Source organism: Aedes aegypti, chromosome 2 (genome assembly GCF_002204515.2).
Source record: "Aedes aegypti strain LVP_AGWG chromosome 2, AaegL5.0 Primary Assembly, whole genome shotgun sequence".
NCBI lineage: Eukaryota > Metazoa > Arthropoda > Insecta > Diptera > Culicidae > Aedes > Aedes aegypti.
In genome coordinates, this window is record NC_035108.1 from 399,773,767 (window position 1) to 399,793,775 (window position 20,009).

The 20,009-nt window shown below is 36.3% G+C and overlaps 1 protein-coding gene, 1 long non-coding RNA gene and 1 other non-coding gene across 5 annotated transcripts; 1 reads left to right on the forward strand and 2 right to left on the reverse strand.

The window, feature by feature from the left end:
• Positions 1–599: 599 nt before the first annotated feature.
• LOC5577537 (ras-related protein Rab-14) lies at positions 600–16,918 on the reverse strand. 3 transcript variants are annotated; one of them, XM_001656499.2, is made up of 5 exons: positions 16,505–16,918; positions 3,250–3,363; positions 2,793–2,973; positions 2,551–2,733; positions 600–2,001 (listed from the first exon to the last, which is right to left on the reverse strand). In XM_001656499.2, the coding sequence occupies exons 2-5, from the start codon at positions 3,353–3,355 to the stop codon at positions 1,824–1,826; spliced, it is 648 nt and encodes a 215-aa protein (XP_001656549.1). In that variant the 5' UTR covers positions 3,356–3,363; positions 16,505–16,918; the 3' UTR covers positions 600–1,823. The 3 variants fall into 3 exon arrangements, with proteins under 3 accessions (XP_001656549.1, XP_021702805.1, XP_001656550.2); XM_021847113.1 differs by lacking the exon at positions 16,505–16,918 and adding an exon at positions 16,246–16,405; XM_001656500.3 differs by lacking the exon at positions 16,505–16,918 and adding an exon at positions 3,435–3,571.
• Trnad-auc lies at positions 6,806–6,877 on the reverse strand. The gene has a single exon. It is a non-coding gene; the product is annotated as a tRNA-Asp (tRNA).
• Positions 16,919–19,151: 2,233 nt separating the features above from the next.
• LOC110675998 lies at positions 19,152–20,009 on the forward strand. Its single transcript, XR_002499984.1, has 2 exons — positions 19,152–19,688; positions 19,753–20,009. It is a non-coding gene; the product is annotated as an uncharacterized LOC110675998 (long non-coding RNA).

A 20,009-nucleotide genomic window follows, 5' to 3' on the forward strand; every position in this document is an offset into this window, starting at 1 on the left:
AGAATCGCAAACAATATATCAGAGGAGAAATCAACAGATAATAATGGAACAATCCTCAGAATGATAAAACTATGGCTCGCGAACACTTAATCGCTAGCCCACACGCAGAACGATGCATTAATCGCGCCGCGTAGTTTGTTGTGATATCTTAACGACAAAAGGTTAATCGTTGTTGCTATGATCGCACGATAAAGAACAACCGCGATGCATCGTGGATTTTCACTAGATTTCCATCCTTGGGAGGAAATCCTTCGAAGTCCTTGGTAATCTTTATGGAAATTTTTGGAAAGCATTAGATTTCCTAGAACAAATTATGGAAAAAAATCCTCTCAACATTCCTTGAGAAAACGCTGTAGGAATTTCTGAATGAATTTTTGAAATAATTGGTGGTATTCCTCAGGGAGAAATTTTAGGTAGAATGTCTTGAAGGGGTCCCTGGAAGTATGTGTTTTGTCGAGGATTCTAAAAAGAAATTCCTGAAGAAACTCTGAAATAATCGCGTGAGGTTGGTTTTCAAAAACATTTTGTTCAAAAAAAGGACTCAAAACCTAGGAGCTGTGATACTGCACTACAGCGAAAGAAAAAAATCGTTCGCATAATTCCTAGTGATAGATTCTAAATGTCAGTTTTGATGTTTTATTCAAGACTATCGTTTAATATTTTCTTTTCCCTTTTAAAATTATATGCTCACTTTTTCCCCTCGTAATAACGGTTGATTACCATCTACATCACGTCACAGGCGCATTTTACTAGCCTTCCTCCGTTCACTTTCAGTTAATACTTTAGTATGGATTCTATTACTTTTAAGATCAAGATTTTTTACTTTTTACCGCTTCAAACTTTACTATTTATTTTTTTATATCAATTTTACGACCGGATTAGGCTCTTTTTTCAGATTGCAGCAATTTCCAGTTCGCAATCGTGTTTTAAGGTATAATGGAATAGAGGTGCGAGAAATTGCACGTTAAAACATGGGCAATTCAATTCTGGTGATGTAAAATTGTAGATTCGGATGTGTTAAACATATACTTTGTACTAGAAAATGATGGACGCTTCCAATATGGTTGGAGGTGGCTACTTTCCGAATATCCGCTTCGATTATTAGTATTAAATGAGAAAATTTCGAGAAAACGCTGTAACAGCACTAGCAAAAGCAATCGAAAACACAGTCAAAATCTCCAATTTTCAAACAGGTTCATCATAATTGTCTTATCGGGTAATACAGTATTTATTGATACTTTTCTCTCATGCGAAATTCGGTTACATATATACAAAAATTGTTTATACTTCATCTACATCATAGGTCTGTTGTATTACTTCGTTATGCAGTAAACATTGGTTTAATATTGTTTAAGATGCTTGACATACACGTATAATACACGTACTTCGTTAGGGTAGTGCATACTGGTGCTGCGCTACCGGTTTAAAATAAAATATCTAACAAATATTGGTACAGGAAATCATAAAATCGTTCTTTTGCTATGGGACGTATTGCAAATAACAAAGATTGTTTCAGAAACTCAGAACTAAATCAACAACAAATAAACATTTCGTAACTGCTCCATAACTTTTACCAGTTGAACTACTCTCTAAAAGGATTTGTATTCCGATCAAAGAACTTTCGGTTATATCTATTCTAAGGTTGAGTTACAAACCTCCGCACTACGGACACAAAATCCATAAAGACTCTTCCCCCAAATCCGTTGGACTCACTTTGGCAAAACGACAACAGAGCGCACCGGGCAGCGCACTAGCAGATAATCGAATAGATTTTCATTCCCCTTAAAACTGGACCACAATAAAAGGTGCGCACAAGATTCTGATTAACACGAGCAGTTGTCCTTATTGTTCTGCGCATCTCCACTGAGCGAGGTTCGTCCCGGCTGGGCCGGTTTATGCTGTACGCCGGATTCGGACGAATTCAGGTCCAAACGGCCGTCCTGAATGCTTTGGTAGATTTTGCGAGCCGTCTCCAGGAATGCTTCTTCCACGTTTTGGCCGCTACGGGTTTGATATAGTATGGGCAATTAGAACATGATTTTTTATTATTTGAAAGATAGGTACAACTTTTTAAGTCGTTTTCACTTCTTAGTTCCACATATGTTATGTGGTGCTTTTCACCACTCATTCCATGTGTGAGATCCTATTGATCTCGAAGGAATAAATTTAGTTTCGTTGGCTGGTCGTAATCTTTATACTACTAAAAGACTACCTATATTGAACTATGGCGTTAAGAAGCATTCTTTCACTGCTTCGATAAAACAATGATAAACTTACGTTTACCACCCTGAACAGCATTTTTCCCAGAAAATGTAGAATTTGAAATTTAATGAATTCCACTCTGGATATCCCAAAAACCTTTTCTAACATTTGTTTCAGAAATTTGGTCTGTTTTCATAAAATATAATGCTATGAACTGTAAATGTAGTATGAGCGGTGAATGGCGTCCCTACGGTAATTTGATGATACTAAGAAATCTGTCACCATCTAATGGAATTAAACAGACAGTTTCCCAAATATACTAATTGATTATTCTTCGATAGTACTTACGTCATTGCACTGGCCTCGGCAAACATGAGCCCGTTCTCATCGGCAAACTTCTTCGCCTCCTCGTAGGTCACCTCGCGGGTGCTCTCCAGGTCCGACTTGTTGCCGATCAGAAATATCACAGTACTTGGGTTAGTCAGGTTGCGAGTGTCGGTCAGCCAACTCGACAGGTGATTGTAGGTAGACCTGCAATAATCAACCATTCAAGTTAAAGTATTCAAAAACTTTGGAGCGGAGAAAACTACCGTCTGGTAATATCGTAAACCATCAGTGCACCAGCCGCTCCCCTGTAATATGATCGTGTGACCGCTCGGAAGCGTTCCTGTCCGGCTGTGTCCCATATCTGCAGCTTAATCTTTTGCTTGTCGACTTCAATTATGCGGGTACCAAATTCAACGCCGATTGTGTGCGGACAGCTTGCCATAACTAGAAGTAGATTAATGTTTATCGAATTCGGGGGAGTATTGAATGGTAAGGGTAGATGGGACGTGATGAGCACTCAAAAGATGAAGTCGATTTAAGCCTACTCAAACTTTTTTTATTTTTATAAAATTTATATTTGGCACTATTACTTTAAACAACCATCAAAGATTTTGAAAATAATAAGAATCCAAAATAATTTAGCGTGAAACTTTAGTAAGAACGTCACAAACAAATGGTGCTCATCTTTCCCCGCCTATCCCTCCTGATTGATCTACTTACATTTCTTCTCGGTGAACTGATGCAAAAGGCAACTTTTCCCTACGCCCATATCACCGATGATGATATATTTGAAAATGTAGGAATAGTTATACGGTCCCGCCGACATGTTGTACACTGAAAAAGAAAAAGAAAACAACATTTTATTCACAAGACTAGAATGGTTTCAATCATCGCAAGCATCATACATCGGTCCATAGTCCAATCGAAACCATCGAGCACCCGATGGGAAAGTTCCTCCAGAACATACATCCTGAACAAAAAGTCACAGCCGGCTCGTCGTGGAAGATGCAACGTGTGAAACAGTTCTACAAGTTGTTCTGAATTTTGCTATTTGCCGGTCACGGCAGGTGAAATTGTGTTAAAATAACCGTGACGAACCCAAAGGCGATAAGAACCCAGTTGAGTCAACTAGCTATCGCAGGCAGCCATTCTGCGAGGCGAGAATCGAACTTTTCGCATGAAGCCAATACTTGGCGCTATTATGTTGGGTGATAGCAACGCAGGGGTTTGAATGTCGTTTTTCTTGACGGAGCACTTTGCTGTTACTATATTCGAGTAATTGTCCTATGTTGATTTATGATTATTTTTGAAACTAACGTAAGTGGCCTTACGTCACCTGAATCAGATTTTGGAAACGTTGTGCTTTCCTCAGTTTTGATATTGAATATTTGTTTCCAAACCCGTTTTCATCAAAAGAAAAACGTTCATGCCTGAACCATCAATTCAAGATACATAGCCTTGCGGCCTTCATTTGTCTAGTAGTAAGCTTTGCGGCTGCAAAGTAAAGCAATGCTAAATATGCCTGGGTTGGATTCTCGGTAGATCCCGGCTCTTTTCCTAATGGATTTTGGCCTGCCACACGGTATGCGAATGCGAAAATGGCATGTTTGGAAAAGATCTGAGACCTTTCTTAATAACTGTGGAGGTGCTCATTGAACACTAAGCTGAGAAACTCTAAGAGAGAAATTTATCAATCCTCCAGAAAATTTACCTGAATTTCACTTACGAATTCTTTCAATAGATTTATTTTTGATTTTTGCTACAGAGAGTGTTCCGAGGATCCCATGTTAAAATCCTCTATTTCCAAGGCACTTTATTGTGTACCGTCGATGGGGGTGACAATGGGTCTAGGGGGTGAGATTGGGTCAAAACGGAAAAAATATGATTTAAGAAATATTTCAGACAATAACGCTAAAATTAATAATTCATATGTTAGGGAACAAATAATTACACGTAATTCACCACAATATACATTTTTAGAAATGGTAGTTCTTTGTTTACTATATCGATCAACTTGTATGTTGAAACTAGATACACCATTAAATTTCTCCTGTGCAAAATATCACGCATTTACTTTAATCTCTATCGTTATATTAGTAGAAGGTTGAAAGTCTTTTCATTACACTTCACACGTATTTTCCGGAATCTATTTGATTTTTCCACAAAAAAAATTTTTTTTTTCGGTATGGTGTCTAAAACATCACAAATGGGGGTGAGATTGGGTCAAGTAAGAACGGTAGTAAATTAAATTGCAAGTCCACTTTTTTGACATTTTACGGTGCCGGCTGTTCTCTTTTTTTTCATTAAGATATGTTTATTCTTTCTTAATACAGCATCTCTGAAACCTCAAACAAGTTTACTCGAGTATTCCGTGCATTGAATAACAATGCAACGCATTCTGAAAACTTCTCAAACCAGCAACTGTGTTTCGTGCGTAGCAACATCGTAAAATTTTATCAAATGAATTTTTTTTTTTAAATTAAATATTTATCAGTGTTTTCATATTAGAGAAACATCTCACGGAAGTACAAATGAGTTGGATCGGTAAAATACCGGGATTATGACGTCAACGTCTGCTTTAACGATTTGTGAAGCTTTTAAATAATCACTTGTGCTTATTCTGCGCGGCGTGTGAGTCGAGACGACTCGCTCTCACCGCGAGTGACGACTAATGTTAATCAAATGGGAGCGAGTCGACAATTGTCACCTCATTCGACTCGTGTCACCTCACACGCCGCGCAGAATTGACACGACTGTTTAAGTACACCTTTGGGGAAACTGAAAAGGCTTTATGGCAATGGGGATGAGACTTTGAAGACAATTTGAGGGAAAAAACAAGAAAATTTATGTAAACTTGACGATAAATGTTGGGTTTACATATTTTTTCTCATAGCTCTTCATTTTTTTTTTTGGTATAATCGTTCTTTTAAGTGGGTTTGTCATATTTGTGAAACATCTTAGATATCTTTTCGTCTTGTTTGCATCGTATTTCATCAATATTTTTCAGCTCTGAATGGTTTTGCAATCATATTCTCAAAAACAAGTTATTTTAATTACAGTGACCCAATGTCACCCTTTCTATGGGGTGAGATTGGGTCATTTTTCATTCACTTGTGCTGCCGCTGTTTGATAAACATTTTTCTTTAATTTTTTGAACAGTTGTTAATGTACCATCAAAGTACATACCGCAAATTCAGGTGAAATTGATCAGTAGGGTGAAATTGATCACTGTGTCACTAGATTTTATTTCTTTCTAATGGAGCACAAATATCAATGTAACCCACAGTGAAAGAACGTTGTTTGTCGTAAGTATGTCCAAATTGTGTGTTGTGAAGTTTTTTGCGTTCAAAAATGTTCATTTCTATGAAAATAATGTAAAATTTCAAAATCTTGTACGGTGCAGTATTGACAAACATCAATAAACTTCTAGTTCTAGACAAGGATTTGGACATGGTATAATCCTGAAAGTTTGTTAGGATACTTAAGATATATCCCTAAACTAGATTTCATAACCAAAACTCGTACCAATTTATTGATTTGGTTAAAATAATTGAATTTCTGTTAGATATCAGGAAATTCCTTAGGAAATTGCATCCATTTAGGCGTTTTCTGCGTTATTCTTGAAATTTAAACATGCATTATTTCTATAAATATTGTATTGTTAACAATTTTGTAAGCATATTCGGATTCAGGGAGCTCAAATTCATAATGTAGAGTGTTTTGAAAACTAACAATAATCGCATTGATAAGTGATCAATTTCACCCCGAAATGAGATCTTCCGATTTTTTATTTAAGACATATTTTTTAGCACTAAAATTACATTTGTTAGAAAATGTCGGTACTTGAGTCAATGAGGCTCACTTTCATACTTGTTTTTCTGTATTCAGTTGTTTGGCATTGTCAACATTATAGAAATCAAACAAGAAAAACCGTGAAAAGTGATCAATTTCACCCGAAATTACGGTACACACCAAATTTGAAATTTATTGCGATAGTTATTTAATAAATAAATCGTACATATCCCTTTTTGACCCATTCTCACCCCCAACGACGGTACATATTTAATTCTGGGTCGTTTGTATAGAAGGCAATCGACGATAAGACTCGCATCCTAATCAGTGTAAAAAAAACAAATCTCGTAACTAATAAGTAATATAGTAACACATATATTGAGCTTTTTCGATGATCCAATCCGCATGGTTATTCAATTAATTAACTCATTACGCGTGGTAAAGATGGATAAATTATGTGTGAAATTATTTAAAAAAATTCCACGTGCCCGGCTGGGATTCGAACCCAGGACTCTTGTATGATAGACGAGCGCTTTACCAACTAAGCTACCGAGCCACTTGGTGACCCAAGAACTCAGTTGGTTACAAGTTTTAGAATTCAAATCTCCACAGACCAAACCACCATGGATGTGGGTTATGAAAAAGGTCTGCGCGTATCACATGAAATAAAACTTGGTAAATTTTTACAGTTTGAGATATGTCATTACAGTTATAGGTTCGTGATAAGACTTTATTATGTTAACGTCAAAATAATAGTGACTAAAATGGTAAAAATAGTGTCTTGATCGTGACTTAAAAACTTCAAGTAGTTGTTGAGAAGAATGCCTAGAAAGTAAAATGGATAATCAAACGTAGTGGGCCGTAAAAACATCAAAAACTACTTAACAGTTCTCCGTTCGTGAAGACTTGATTGCAATAAATGACTTGTAATTAGATTAGATTAGGTCACCTAATGTAATATGTAAAATGCATCATGGAGGTTAAGATTGTGCCAAAAAATGTCGCATTGGAGATCTCACTTTTTAAGCTGGCATATTTAGGCTGCTAGTTTATTTAAATATTGCTGAATAAAAGTTGAACAAATCACTCCTAAGCTAAATACTTTAGCTGATTAAGGTATTATTCAGCTACCAATGTTACTTGTTATATTATGTTATAATTTCACCAAAAACTTCTCCTAGAAGGATAAACAAATTCAAAAATTTCTGTCTAAACTTCTACAAAACGTTCATCTGAATACCCCAGAAAATTTGCCAGAAATCCTTACTATTCTTTGAATTCGAGCAGCGTATTTGTTTTTGGAAACAAAAATTATTGAAGCTAAGGCTTATATTTTATTTACCATCACAAAAATAGTGACTTTTGTGACGTTTCTTTTTCTGAAAACAGTGACTTTTTGGTAACAAGGGCCAGTGCCGGGGGCGCCAAAATGCGTGACGCACTTCGTAAAAGTTTGAACAAGGTATATTCAAGAATGGCGCCTTATGATCGACAGTTTCAAAAATAGCAAAACAAAATTAAGCAAAACGAAATAGGTATATGGAAAGCATCTCAGAAGTTAAAGATTGGTATTTAGGAGATTATATTGAGAAATTCTTGAAACCATCAATGAACATTAATTGAAAATTTTCCTAGCTAGCTTTGCAGCTAGATTCTAAGAATTCTCGTAAGAGTTTGAAAAATTGTTGGAATTGTTTTACACATGAATCTAGCTTGAAATTCCTAATAAGAAGAACAAGATTTTTATTTTATGAATTAAATGAACTCGGATGATTTAGGTTTGCATTATTAGCTGTTATAATGCAACTTATCTATTTGATGATACATCTACACCAATATAGTATTGCAAAAATCAGTAATGATGGAGTCCTCAACGTTTTTCAAGAACTTCAAAATATCATCTAGTCCGGTCTGTCTGAACATCATATAAAAGTTGTTGTAGATTACAATCTAAGAGAATCTTTTAATAAATAGTGTTAAAAGGCGCATTCTTGCAAACAAATAGACTAAATTCTCGCAAAATCTTGAACACGATATTATCAATATCCTCAGCATAATTCCATAGAGATAGGGGTGATTGGGGCAATATGGATAACCTAAGTAAAACGTCATTGAATGCAGAGAAAAGCAGCTGTATCGTGTAAATGCAAGTGACGTGTATTACAACATGTTTTCTTCTATGTTATGTTTGAAAAAAAAAAATACATTCGCAATCCAGAATTCCTATAAAATGTAAATCTCAATTATTACAGAATCCTTGTAGCGAGGGAAAAGCAATGAAATTTGCTCCCTAACATTGCTTATAATTTTACACTGAATAACCTTCGTTTGATTTTACGAAAATGTAGAAATAGCATAGCATTTCTGACTGTACATGTCAAAGGTTGCTACTCCGTGATTGATCGGAACTGGTAAGAATTGCGTTTCGATCCAAATAAATAAGGGATGGGAGTTTCCGCTTACTCTCGAAGTGCAATTTTAGCAGGTCTCATATTATTGATCAATAACCGCGCCGGCCAAGTCCTTACAGTCAGTTGGGATGGGGAAGGAATGTTGGGGTGCAATGATTGTTGCTTCTAGCGACCGAGAATACCTCTGCATCTCCACAATCACCACGGGAAGGGTGTTTATTAGTGAGGAAGGAAAAAGATCTGGGAGTCACCTTGGGTCGGTGAGACGATCCATGGATAAGGAAGAAAAATACGACTTTTACTTTAACCCGTATAGGCCTGAGTGAAAGCAAAAATACTGAAACCCTCACTGCTCAGAGAATTATTAACGGATTCAAATGATTTTTTGTCTGTTCATTGGCCCACATATCTAGTTTCTAGAAGTGGCCAAAAAAATCGGAAATATTCCTGTGGCCGAAGTTATTCCGGTCGGTCACTTGGTCAAGTCGTGTAAAAAAGGGCTATTTTTGGGTCATGCCAAGTTACCTTTATTTATTTGCAATGACAATCATTTTAATTTGCATAAATCATTAAGATCTGATATTCAACATTATTAAAGAAGAGTTTTGCACCGATTAAAATATGCCGGATGTGGCCATTCGGACGTAATGCCCGGAAGAACCGGCTATGGATTTGTTGGATACTAAACCGTTTCAATACTCGAAAAGTAGAAATTAAACGTAATTGTGCGTTCCCATAAGCTTGGCACAGATGTTCAGATACAAATTGGCCACTTTGTCGTAAGTTTGAGGCGTCCTGGGACCCGAAAATGGTCATTTGTAGGATTATTCTAATGCTAAACTCATAGTTATCCAATTCAATAGTTTCTCAAAAGATTTACACTGATACTCTTTTTCTTAAAATTCCGTCATGTAGTGGCCACATTATAATCGATTCCGGAAATTATCTGTGGCTTGAAATTTGCCTACCTCCAGGGGCACAAACGCACAGTACCCTTCTCACCCGACCTGACCCAGTGATCCATCGGAATAACTCCGACCACAGGAATATTTCCGCGTTCCTCTGTCCACTTCCAGAAACAAGATATGTGTGCCAGTATACTGACAAAAATCATTTGAATCCATTAAGAATTCGCTGAGCAGTGGGGGTTTTAGAATTTTTGCTTTCACTCAGGCCCATACGGGTTAAACTATGTTTGTAATTTGTCTCGCGGTGAAAAGATATTTTAGGATAGATGATTAAGAAATTCGTCGACATTCTAAATTTCGAACCATTCAAAGGTTATTTTTAGTAATGACATAAAAGCTATGTATAATGAAATTATATTCAATAATAATAAGAGGGTATGCCGACACTTGAAGTGACGAACCATCTACAGTTTGTTTGAAAATACAAAAACGATAATGATAGAAGTTCGAAACAAAAGTTCATAACACTATTGAACCTTTTTAATTGAATGGAGTTCAATGTACAGTGACCCCACGCAGTTGAATCACCCACAATTTATGAATCATCTGATTTCAAAAGACAAAATTATTATCAAACTTGTCACAAAACATCACAGAATTATTTTTACACATAGTTTCTTATCAGTAAAATTTAATAATTAATACCCTATATAATATCTCTAAGAAAACGTAACCCTGTAGAGCAGTGATTTCCAAAGTGGGCGATTTTCAGGTTCAAAGGGCGAAAATTTGTAAAACTGAATTTGGGGGCGAAAAATCTAGAAAGGGGGTGAAAAAGATAAAACGAGCGCATTTGAAAATAATTACTTATAACCTTTGGATGACACACATCTGGAGGTTAATCAATTCCAAATCTACCTAGTGCAAGGACTATTTAAACTTAGTTTGCTACATCTCTTATTATGGTCGTTTTAAAGTTATGATCAAGTGTTGTCTCTTGATGATTATCAGACACAAATTATTAGTTTTATGCATTTAGGTTTTTAATATCATGTGAGTTTTAAGAATGGTCGGTATTTGAGATTTTCACACGGTCGGAATGATAAGTCACAGATAACAATTAGAACACACAACATATTTTGGACATACAAAACATGTTTCTGAAATTTTTTAAAAATTTTGGCAAAGTCCCAATATGTTAAATAAGATACTTTTTTGTATGTGAACTTTGAGGTTAGAAACCTAATATGTCTTCAATTGGCATCCAGTTTTTTACGAAAAAAAAACTACAGTACCCATTTTGAAGTTTCGGTTGCACTGATTCTTATCATTTCTTACGGTATAAACGAATTTTGAAAAATCTAGCAGACAAAAATCAGATTCCAACGATAAAACTGTTTGATGACGTAGACGAAAAACAATCTATTTAAAAAGAGTCAAGAGGCGTTGAATTTGAACCTTCGGAACATCCGAGTCTAGACCTTCCAAATACGCATAATTGCAAATAAAATCAATGCAGTTCATCCAAATATAACATAACATATTCAAAAACTGTAATGCACGCAAGATATTGTTAAAATTACTATTATAAATTACAGTCCAATGAATCATTCTTAATAATTGTGGGTCATCGAAATTCAAGAAAATATTTTACAGGGTGACCATCAAAAATCCATTTTAGAATTCCCGTTTTTTTCCGGGTCTCCCGGTATAATTTTCAGAGTTTTCCCGGTTTTCAATTGAGGTGCCCAAACGCAAAAAAGTGACACTTCGATCTGTTTTTAACAGAATATAAAAAAAATTGTACTTTAAGCTTTTCAACGGTATTTTTAGGAGATTTTTCCGTATAATAAGAAAACAAAATCGTAGACGATTGGCTTGTATTTTTTTGGCCTAGATTTGCCCCTTTTGTGCATCCTATTACCATATTTTTTCTTTTTCTTGCCATTAACGTGCTCACTGGGACAGAGCCTGTTTCTCAGCTCAGTGTTCTTATGAGCACAATGATGTACAATGATACTCTATATGTCCAGGGAAGTCAAGGCAATTTTAATTAAGAAAATATCCTGGACCGACCGGGAATCGAACCCAGACACCTTCAGCATGGCTTTGCTTTGTAGCCGCTTACTCTAACCACTCGGCTAAGGAAGGCCTCTATTACCATATTTAAAGCATTTCAGTTTCTAATTATTCTTCTTTTATTTGTTCATAAAATGAACAGTTCACTAAAGTAAGTAAGTTTGAGGTGAGGATGAAACAAAGCCGCTCTAAACTAAAATAACTAAAGAAAACTTTGAATCAAATATGGGTGCTTCAATCTTCTGAAAAAAGTTTTAAAACTCTGAGTCAGATAAGTTAGATAAGTTATAAGTATCAGGACTAACAAAAAGCATAAAATATTTCGAAGCATTACCAACCGACTTCAGTGTAGCTACTATTTCTACAGGAAAATAAATCAATCATGTTTAAAAGCTATTTATCCAAGATAACGGATGGCAATATGATCAACAATATCAACAACTACAAAAATCTACAACTTATTTTTAATGGTTTGTAGATTCAGAGCTTGAAGATGTTCCTTCAAAACGATTTTCCCGGTGATCATCTCAAATCCCCGGTTTTCCCGTCTTTTTCCCGATAAATCCAAATTCCCGTCTTTTTCCCGCTTTTCCCGTTTTTCCCGGTTCGGTGGCCACCCTGGTTTTAAAATGTACATAATAATTAATTTATTATGATTATACGGATATGCGATTCGAATACATTTTTTGGTGTACAGCGGGGTTTGTTGTACCATGGGGCGATTCTAGATACATATCAGCCTCAAGGGGGCGAAAGTTAAAAAAGTTTGGGAAGCACTGCTGTAGAGGGTGTCCCAGAAAGTATGGGCACGACTTTACCATACTGCCATTTCAAGACTAGTGCAGATAAAAATCTGATCTTCACACATTTTATTCTTGCACTTATTAAAAGCAGATTGTGAGTTTTTTCACTACCTGTTTGTCGATGGTGTTATATTTCTGTAAGCCACTATCAGTTTTGCACAAAGCGCGTCATATCAGAGCGACTTTGTTGTACGAAATTTGTGCTAGGTAATAAAGTACGTACACGAAAAATTTGAAAAAAAATGTTATCATTGCCGGTACGATAAATGATCAGACCATCGCTTATATTCTTGGAAATAATTAACTTGAGAATACGAATTTTTTATAGAAACTAAAAATTCGAGTTCAGCTCTGGTCGATTTTTAAACGGGTCAAAACCAAGTCCTTGTTAGTCTGTAAAAATCTAAAATATTTGTAGTCTATCTGTTCCCGATACAGGGAACAATTCGGATGATAGACTTCCGCAAATCTAAACAAACTCGCTAATGTGGTGGTTTCCCGTAATGTATTGGCGAATTAGTTAAATTTTTCCTGTAGGATACAATTTACTTTAATAATAACTAACATTATACTGAATTGGTTTTATTGTTACTTACGTTTAGTGTCTACGTTACTCTTCGTTACGTCCAGAAGGCGGTATGCTACGGTACGCTCTCTGTTATTAGTGTTTAGCTGTAGCTAATTTATAAGTGTAGGGAAAACTATTCAAATTAATTAGTATTAATTACTTTGCACATCAAATTACCTCATTTACTACCTTTTCCGTAAACACTTGCAATTGTGATTCCAACGCATATGTAAATAAACTTTTACTGACTGAGGTTGATCTAGGATATATCAAGGTAGATTTCTATTAACTATTTCGAATGAGCTTCAAATTCATTTTACCTTCAAATGGTATCCACTGCTCTACTTCCTAATAATTTTAATCGGCCTTTAGCCAGTTGAACACTTTTACTGAATTATTAGATCAAAATCATTGACTAAATAATACGATCGACAGAGATCTTTCACATTTGTTTTCTGTTTTTATATATGTTCTTAACTATCTGACGTTCCACCGCTCCGTCGGCTACGTCGATCTGAGCCATTGACGTTGATTCCCGATGGGGGCTTGTTGGTAACGGAGGCGCGTCCGCAGATTGCGGAACACTATCCAAAAGTACGAATATTTGACATGAGTAAATTGGAAATGAATTATTTTTATTTATAGTGAAAATATCTGAAAAGCTATGATTTCGTGAAGCTATCCTATGTTGAGAGGAAAATAAGCATTTTTTAGAATTTTACCATTTTGTTAAATGTTTTCTAGTCAAGCCAAATAAAATTATCAACACTAATTCTTGTGGAACAACTTAGATACAATGTACTTGAACTCACCACTTCGAAGGATTTTGATAAAAACATTCATTACTAGTTGAATACCAACAAAACACAAAAGTAGAGCCTGTGTTGGATAGATAAGAATTGATTTTTTAGAATCATAAATTTCAATGCAAAAGGTTATTTTATCAAACCTATTTTTCATAGGCAGCATTTAAAATACTCCAAGAAAAAATACAAAAATATAAAGATATTTATTGGTTTGAAAATATATCATGATTCTCGTTATCGAAGTCGTGCCCATACTTTCTGGGACACCCTATAGTACGTCGATATTCAAAATATCAAACTAATCAAAGGTTGTTTTCAGTAATGTCGAAAAATGGAAGATTTGAGTTTTTTTTTAAACATAACCCTATAGTAGCCGACATTCATAATGTCTAACTATTCAAAGGTTATTCTTAGTAATGACGAAAAAAGAAAGTTATTTGTATATTTTTTTAACAGATTGAGGGTTCATGCCGACACTTCTAGTGACAAACCATCCATAGTTTGTTTGAAAAATCAAAAACGTTACATTGCCTCGATATAAATGTGTATAAGCATGAAACGAGCTCACCAGTTTGTAATCCATCCTCGACAGAACATGCATATCTTTTCACACTCGCACAACGTGAAGCGGGCATGATTGACCTTGATTCCATCGCTTGCTCTACACCAGGCTTGGGAACTGTGACCACAATTCACCACAGTTCATCGATTCTGCCAGTCAACCTAAACACAAAGCAGCAGCAGCATCACTAACATCAGGCGTTGCGCTACCAACGGTTCACACACTGTTTGACTGTTTTAGTCTCTCCACTATGATCGTTTTCGGGCAGCCATTCGGAGGTGAATGATTGCAAAAAATGTTAAACAATTCAATCGCTAATATTTCGCTTGTGTTTTCAACTAATTGAAATCTATTAGCTCTAACAGCAAGAGCACAATCATTCCATTGCGATACTTATAAAAAAGTTCAATTTCATGCTGCCTTTATCGAGCAAACATGTAAAACCCCGAAAACCGCAAAAATCGAGTCACCACTGTGCTCGAGTCATTTCGCATTCGGGTTTGAAAAAACGTTGGGAAGAAGAAGACTACAGTTTTGAAGAGGCGTGACATTTTTTTTTTTTTGTTTTGAACGGTCATGGTTTGCTTTGGATTTTGATGGTCGTGTAGAAACATGTAAATGTAGAGGTGGTAAATGTTTGCTACAGTACTTTTTCCATCCCTGCTCTACACGAACATGGAACAGAATCAAAGGACCTACACGGAGACGGAATTCAACTCAATTTTGGGTTGTTTCAACGCAATTCCGTAGTTGAGCCCAATAACTCAATTTTGGCTAAATTTCCAAGGTCCCCACTAGGTAGTTTGGCTTTAATTCCATTAGAAAACTATACTCAATTTTGTGTTGATTTAACGCAAAATTGAGTTCTTTCGACCCAAACATAAGAAAAGTTGCATTTACCCAAATTTGGCTTATTGGGCCAAAGTATCCCCATTGGGTAGATGCAGCTCTCTCTATTTTTGACAACATTCGTGTGGGAGAAAGAGAAAACTGAGAGATTTTGGGTTGAAACTATAATCGATATACTTAATTTTGGGTAAAGTAAACTCAAAAATTAGGTAAAAATATTTCTCTTTGTACACCACTGCCCAGCCAAAAGCGCGCACCGCTGACATAACGATTGCATGGGCTTCTCCGAAAGACTCTTTACGAAAATGTAGATATATAGTACAATAATAATAATATTGGCGGATTGGCCACCTACCATATTTTTGAATCGGCCGTTAAAAAGGTGGTCGATGGACAATGATGAGAGTGTGACGTCTGTTTGTCTGTGCTACCGCCATCTGTTGGCCTGTCGGCCAAACACGCTATTTTTAGCATTGGGCGCACATGTTCTCATGACTATGATTTTGATCGAAATTTGTTCTAAGTGTTACGTCTGTTTGTCTGTGATAATATGATAATGGTCAAATTCAGTTCTGCACTGTGATATTGTTTCTCGGATTGATTGAACTCTCAGTTTGGAAAGATTAGACAGGCCTGGTTTAAAGGTGCAAGGAAGAAGATCAGAGCTGTTGGAGTTCGAGTACATATTTTTGGGATTTATAGAAGTAGCGATGTTTCGAGTAACTATTGAGCTGTCGCCGAGCGGTGTCACGAACACATGCGCAAATTTGCTGGTTGAAAATACTGCCATTTGATTTTGCTGGGAACAGCTGATCTTTGTTTATATTTTCCACCAGCAATTTTTAAGTAGTGTTGGTGACATGTACCGTGTATGTACACGAGCGCAGAAACCACTATACCTAATAGTCAAAGATCTATTTTTTTTGGTTTCGTTTTACCTAGATATTTTTCCATGTTTGCTTCATAATCCTATTGATTACTGAATGGCAGTAGGGCACATTCCTTTGATGCTACCTTCAACACCGTAAAGCTGATATGCGATACCTCATATTCTAATGGTAAGCAGGTAGGTAGGTAGGAGAGCCCGATTAGGTCTTCAGGCGAAAGTGACGACACTGACTGTGAACTTGTAACACAACCCAATTAGTCCAATGAATCGTCGTCATTGATTTCCCCCTCCATAAAAAAATAACTTACCCTGATTTTTTTTTCGCCTTTATACGTATCTAAATCGGTCCCCGCGCGCTGGTGGTCTATTCTTCGGTCGAACTGCCAGGACAAGGAACCAGCGGTCGAAGAACAATGTCGAAATACGCAGCCAGCGACAATCAAGTCAACCCACCAGGAGCAGAAATTTAGCACAACACAGATATCGGATGGATTCCGCCCGCTACGATTTTACACCATTGGATTTCGCACTTTTTTGCCCTTTATCGCACCGATACAGTAGCGCACAACACCCGCAACATACGAAGGGCGGGTTTAGCTTTTTACAACACTAATTATTATCACAAATAGACACTCCAAATTGCTGCACAATCACTTTTAATCCTTCCCAGTACTCCGATGCAGTTTGCTGATCTGAATGCCAATATGGATGACTCAAAAAAATTTGACATTCTCTCTTTCGTGTTGCTTCCACAAAAATCCAATAAGAATCTCGGTGTCAAACGCGAAGCAGAGACGAAACTGTGGAGCAAAGAAGAGAAACGAAAACAAACACAGAAAGTAAAAATCTTTCGAATTTGCTCAATAATTTGCTGTACCAATCAAAAACTAGCTTTAATGTTAAAAACGTCCAAACTCGAAATCGACACAAACCTGCGCCACCATCATAGAGGTCGCTAGGGAAGAAGGAGAGAAATGTCATTGAAAAATATTGTTTACGTCAAAAATTCAATTTTTCGACCCAAAAATTAGCTCATAATCAAGTGAAGTACAAGTGAGTATAAGTGAAATTAAATACGAATCTCTGGAACAAATTAATGGATGAAAATATCACATAATAAGAAGAATTTCAAGTGGATCTCCATTACGTTTCAGTAGTCGGTCGTTTATTCATTGAGAAACACAACTGGAAACAATACGTACTCCAAGTGGTTAGGTGCTTTGGTGTACTTTGATAAACTGTGACGTTCGTTTTAAGATATATAAATTTCGTACGGCAGTACAAATAAGAAATAACTAAGAAGATCTATCATATCAAGTTCGAAATTGCTTGAAAAAACGCATGTGTAGTCGATTGTACTCAATTTTATCATCCAAAGAAAACAGTTTATTTGATTCATATATTTTCCTTCCTGATTCGTGATCAAACGTCAACATCCCACCGCAAAATCGCTAGTGTTTGGAGGTGATTTTAACCTCCAAATTGCCAAATAACCTCCAAACCATCACCTCCAAGTTAGTTCTAATAACCACCGTTATATGAGATATGGTGGCGCGTCGATCGTCGTAAGTTTATCGTTAAACAGTCAATATAGTGCATTATTAAAGACAACTGTTTGAAGGGAAAACATCTGGCCAGAAGCGGTTCACTATAAAAAGTTTAAACAACTCTCACACATTTGATATTCGCCAGTTTTTATGTACTTGTCTTCAAATTTTCCTCGTTCGCGGTCGGCAGCTTAAGAAATTTTTTTCCAGCAGCAGTTGAACAGCTCTGGGAGCAAACAGCTGATTGCAATCAGTTTTGCCATCCGTTGATCCACTTAATCTATGTGAACCTAGGATAAAAAGCAGTTCGATCATGGGTTTGTGTATTCTGCATGATTAATACTTAATTACCTGTGGACTCCGGTTGACGAGACTAAGGTTTGCATTTGACTTTTACATTTTCAATGCACATGAAAACAGAACCGTTTCAAAAACAAACAACACGCATGTGCGATAGTGAGAACTGTGACAAGATGATGTTTTGATTTTGAAAACATGTTTACTATGATTGTTTTGAAGCAATTTTGACACTTTGAGTACCATGTCTAAAATATGCATACTTAGATGTTGGTCACAAGATAGCAGCGACATTAGCGGTCTAATTTCTTATACGTCTATTATCCAAATGCTTGAGGTCTATTCACAAATTTCATAACGCTGGAGGGGGTGGGTGGTTCCCGCATAGAAAAATACAGTTTGTTGTATGTTCAAAACAATAACTATCTTTTATCTGTTAATGTGAATGTACCACAATCAGTTGCTTTTCTGTCGAACAATATGAAAACAAAAGTTTCAGACTATAAAGAATGGTTTGATCAAATTATATCAAACAGTAACATTCTATGAAATTCGGGAGAAACTGTGGGCATATAACGTAACCTTTTCCGGAATGGGTTGCCTGTTTAAGTTTGCTTGACACACTTACACTTCTACATGTAACAATAATTTACCGTTTTTTAACAGTTCGTCAAACAGTTCCACGCATTAGTGTCTGTGTTTGGTTGAGTCGATGCAACAATTTAATTATATTGCTTGACACGCATATAAAAAATGGCACAAGGATTTTCTGGGTTCCATCAATTGATATCAATACTTATTATTATTTAATTCTTCCTTCGGCTCTCAGTACCTATTCGACGCAGAAAAGGTAAAAATCTCGCATAATCTGAGATAACGCCCTAAAAGCCATTGGTAACCACGTGTATAACTCGTTGTTTCTATGCAAATGAATGAATAAGCATCCAAACCAACACCACTGGCAAGAAGAGAATGATCCTTTCTTCACCATAGAGTTGTTAAATAACATGTAAATCCATTCAAATGCTCAGAAACCACGAGCTACACACATGGTTACCAATGGCTTTTAGGGCGAGATCATAAGTTATGCGAGAAGTTTAAAATTTGCATGTGTTTTGTACGAAGTTGTAAACGAGTTGATTTTTTTCTGTCACTCTGTGAACGTACACTATTACTGCGATAATTTATTTAAGCGTGAAAGTAGTCAAGTTTGTTTTGTTGCTCGTAAGTGGAGTAATCCGGCCAAAACTTTTGCTTCCGTTCCGCCGCGTCGGCCAAAAACATTCGGGACAGAGTCTGGTCCATTGCGGCTGTAAGCTGTCGACAATTCTTCCGCGCTGGAAGTCACCCTGTTGAAAGTCTACGGCTCTACCGAAATCCCCAGTCAAACAATAGGATTTTTTCCAGCTTTCGAGTAGCCAAGGAAGAAGTGATTGAGTTAAATGGAGTATCAACAAATTACCTCCTTTGCTGAAATGAACAACGAGGATACGAGCAGATTGGTTACCATTCGGAACGCAACCTGACCATGGGACCGCCGAATGCAGGATGTGATTGTAGATGAATTTTGTTCATCAGAAAGAAAACCAGTGGAAGCTCATCCGTATGAAAGACTGCCAGCTGTTACTAATTATGAATGCAATTTGAGGTAAGTGTTTCTTATGGAAGGCTAAGAAATTTTTCTATTTTTTTTATTATTCATATTCTTTTAGTAGCATCTGTTCCAACACCTTCTGAGAATAGTACCTATTCTGGCTACGGATGTTACGGTTCTGGACTTGAGGTGCCATCGGAAAGCGCAGTATGATGTGAAGACTGACGGAATAAATGCAGTCATTTTCTTCGATAATGAAAATATGCATACATACACAACTTAAGTATTAACTTGACCATGTTCGACTGATTTACTAATCAAAGTAAGTATTGTTATGTGAACAGATAAATAAATACAATAAAAAATAGACTCAAA

What these genes read in the sequence shown, in the direction of transcription:
- LOC5577537 (XM_001656500.3), bottom strand. Translation starts at nt 3,498, where the DNA reads ATGTATGTTCTGGAGGAACTTTCCCATCGGGTGCTCGATGGTTTCGAT. An exon ending in CGATTGGACTATGGACCGAT is followed by an intron (nt 3,364 to 3,434) that starts GTATGATGCTTG and finishes TTTCTTTTTCAG; the next exon opens with TGTACAACATGTCGGCGGGA. An exon ending in TCAGTTCACCGAGAAGAAAT is followed by an intron (nt 2,974 to 3,249) that starts GTAAGTAGATCA and finishes ATCTACTTCTAG; the next exon opens with TTATGGCAAGCTGTCCGCAC.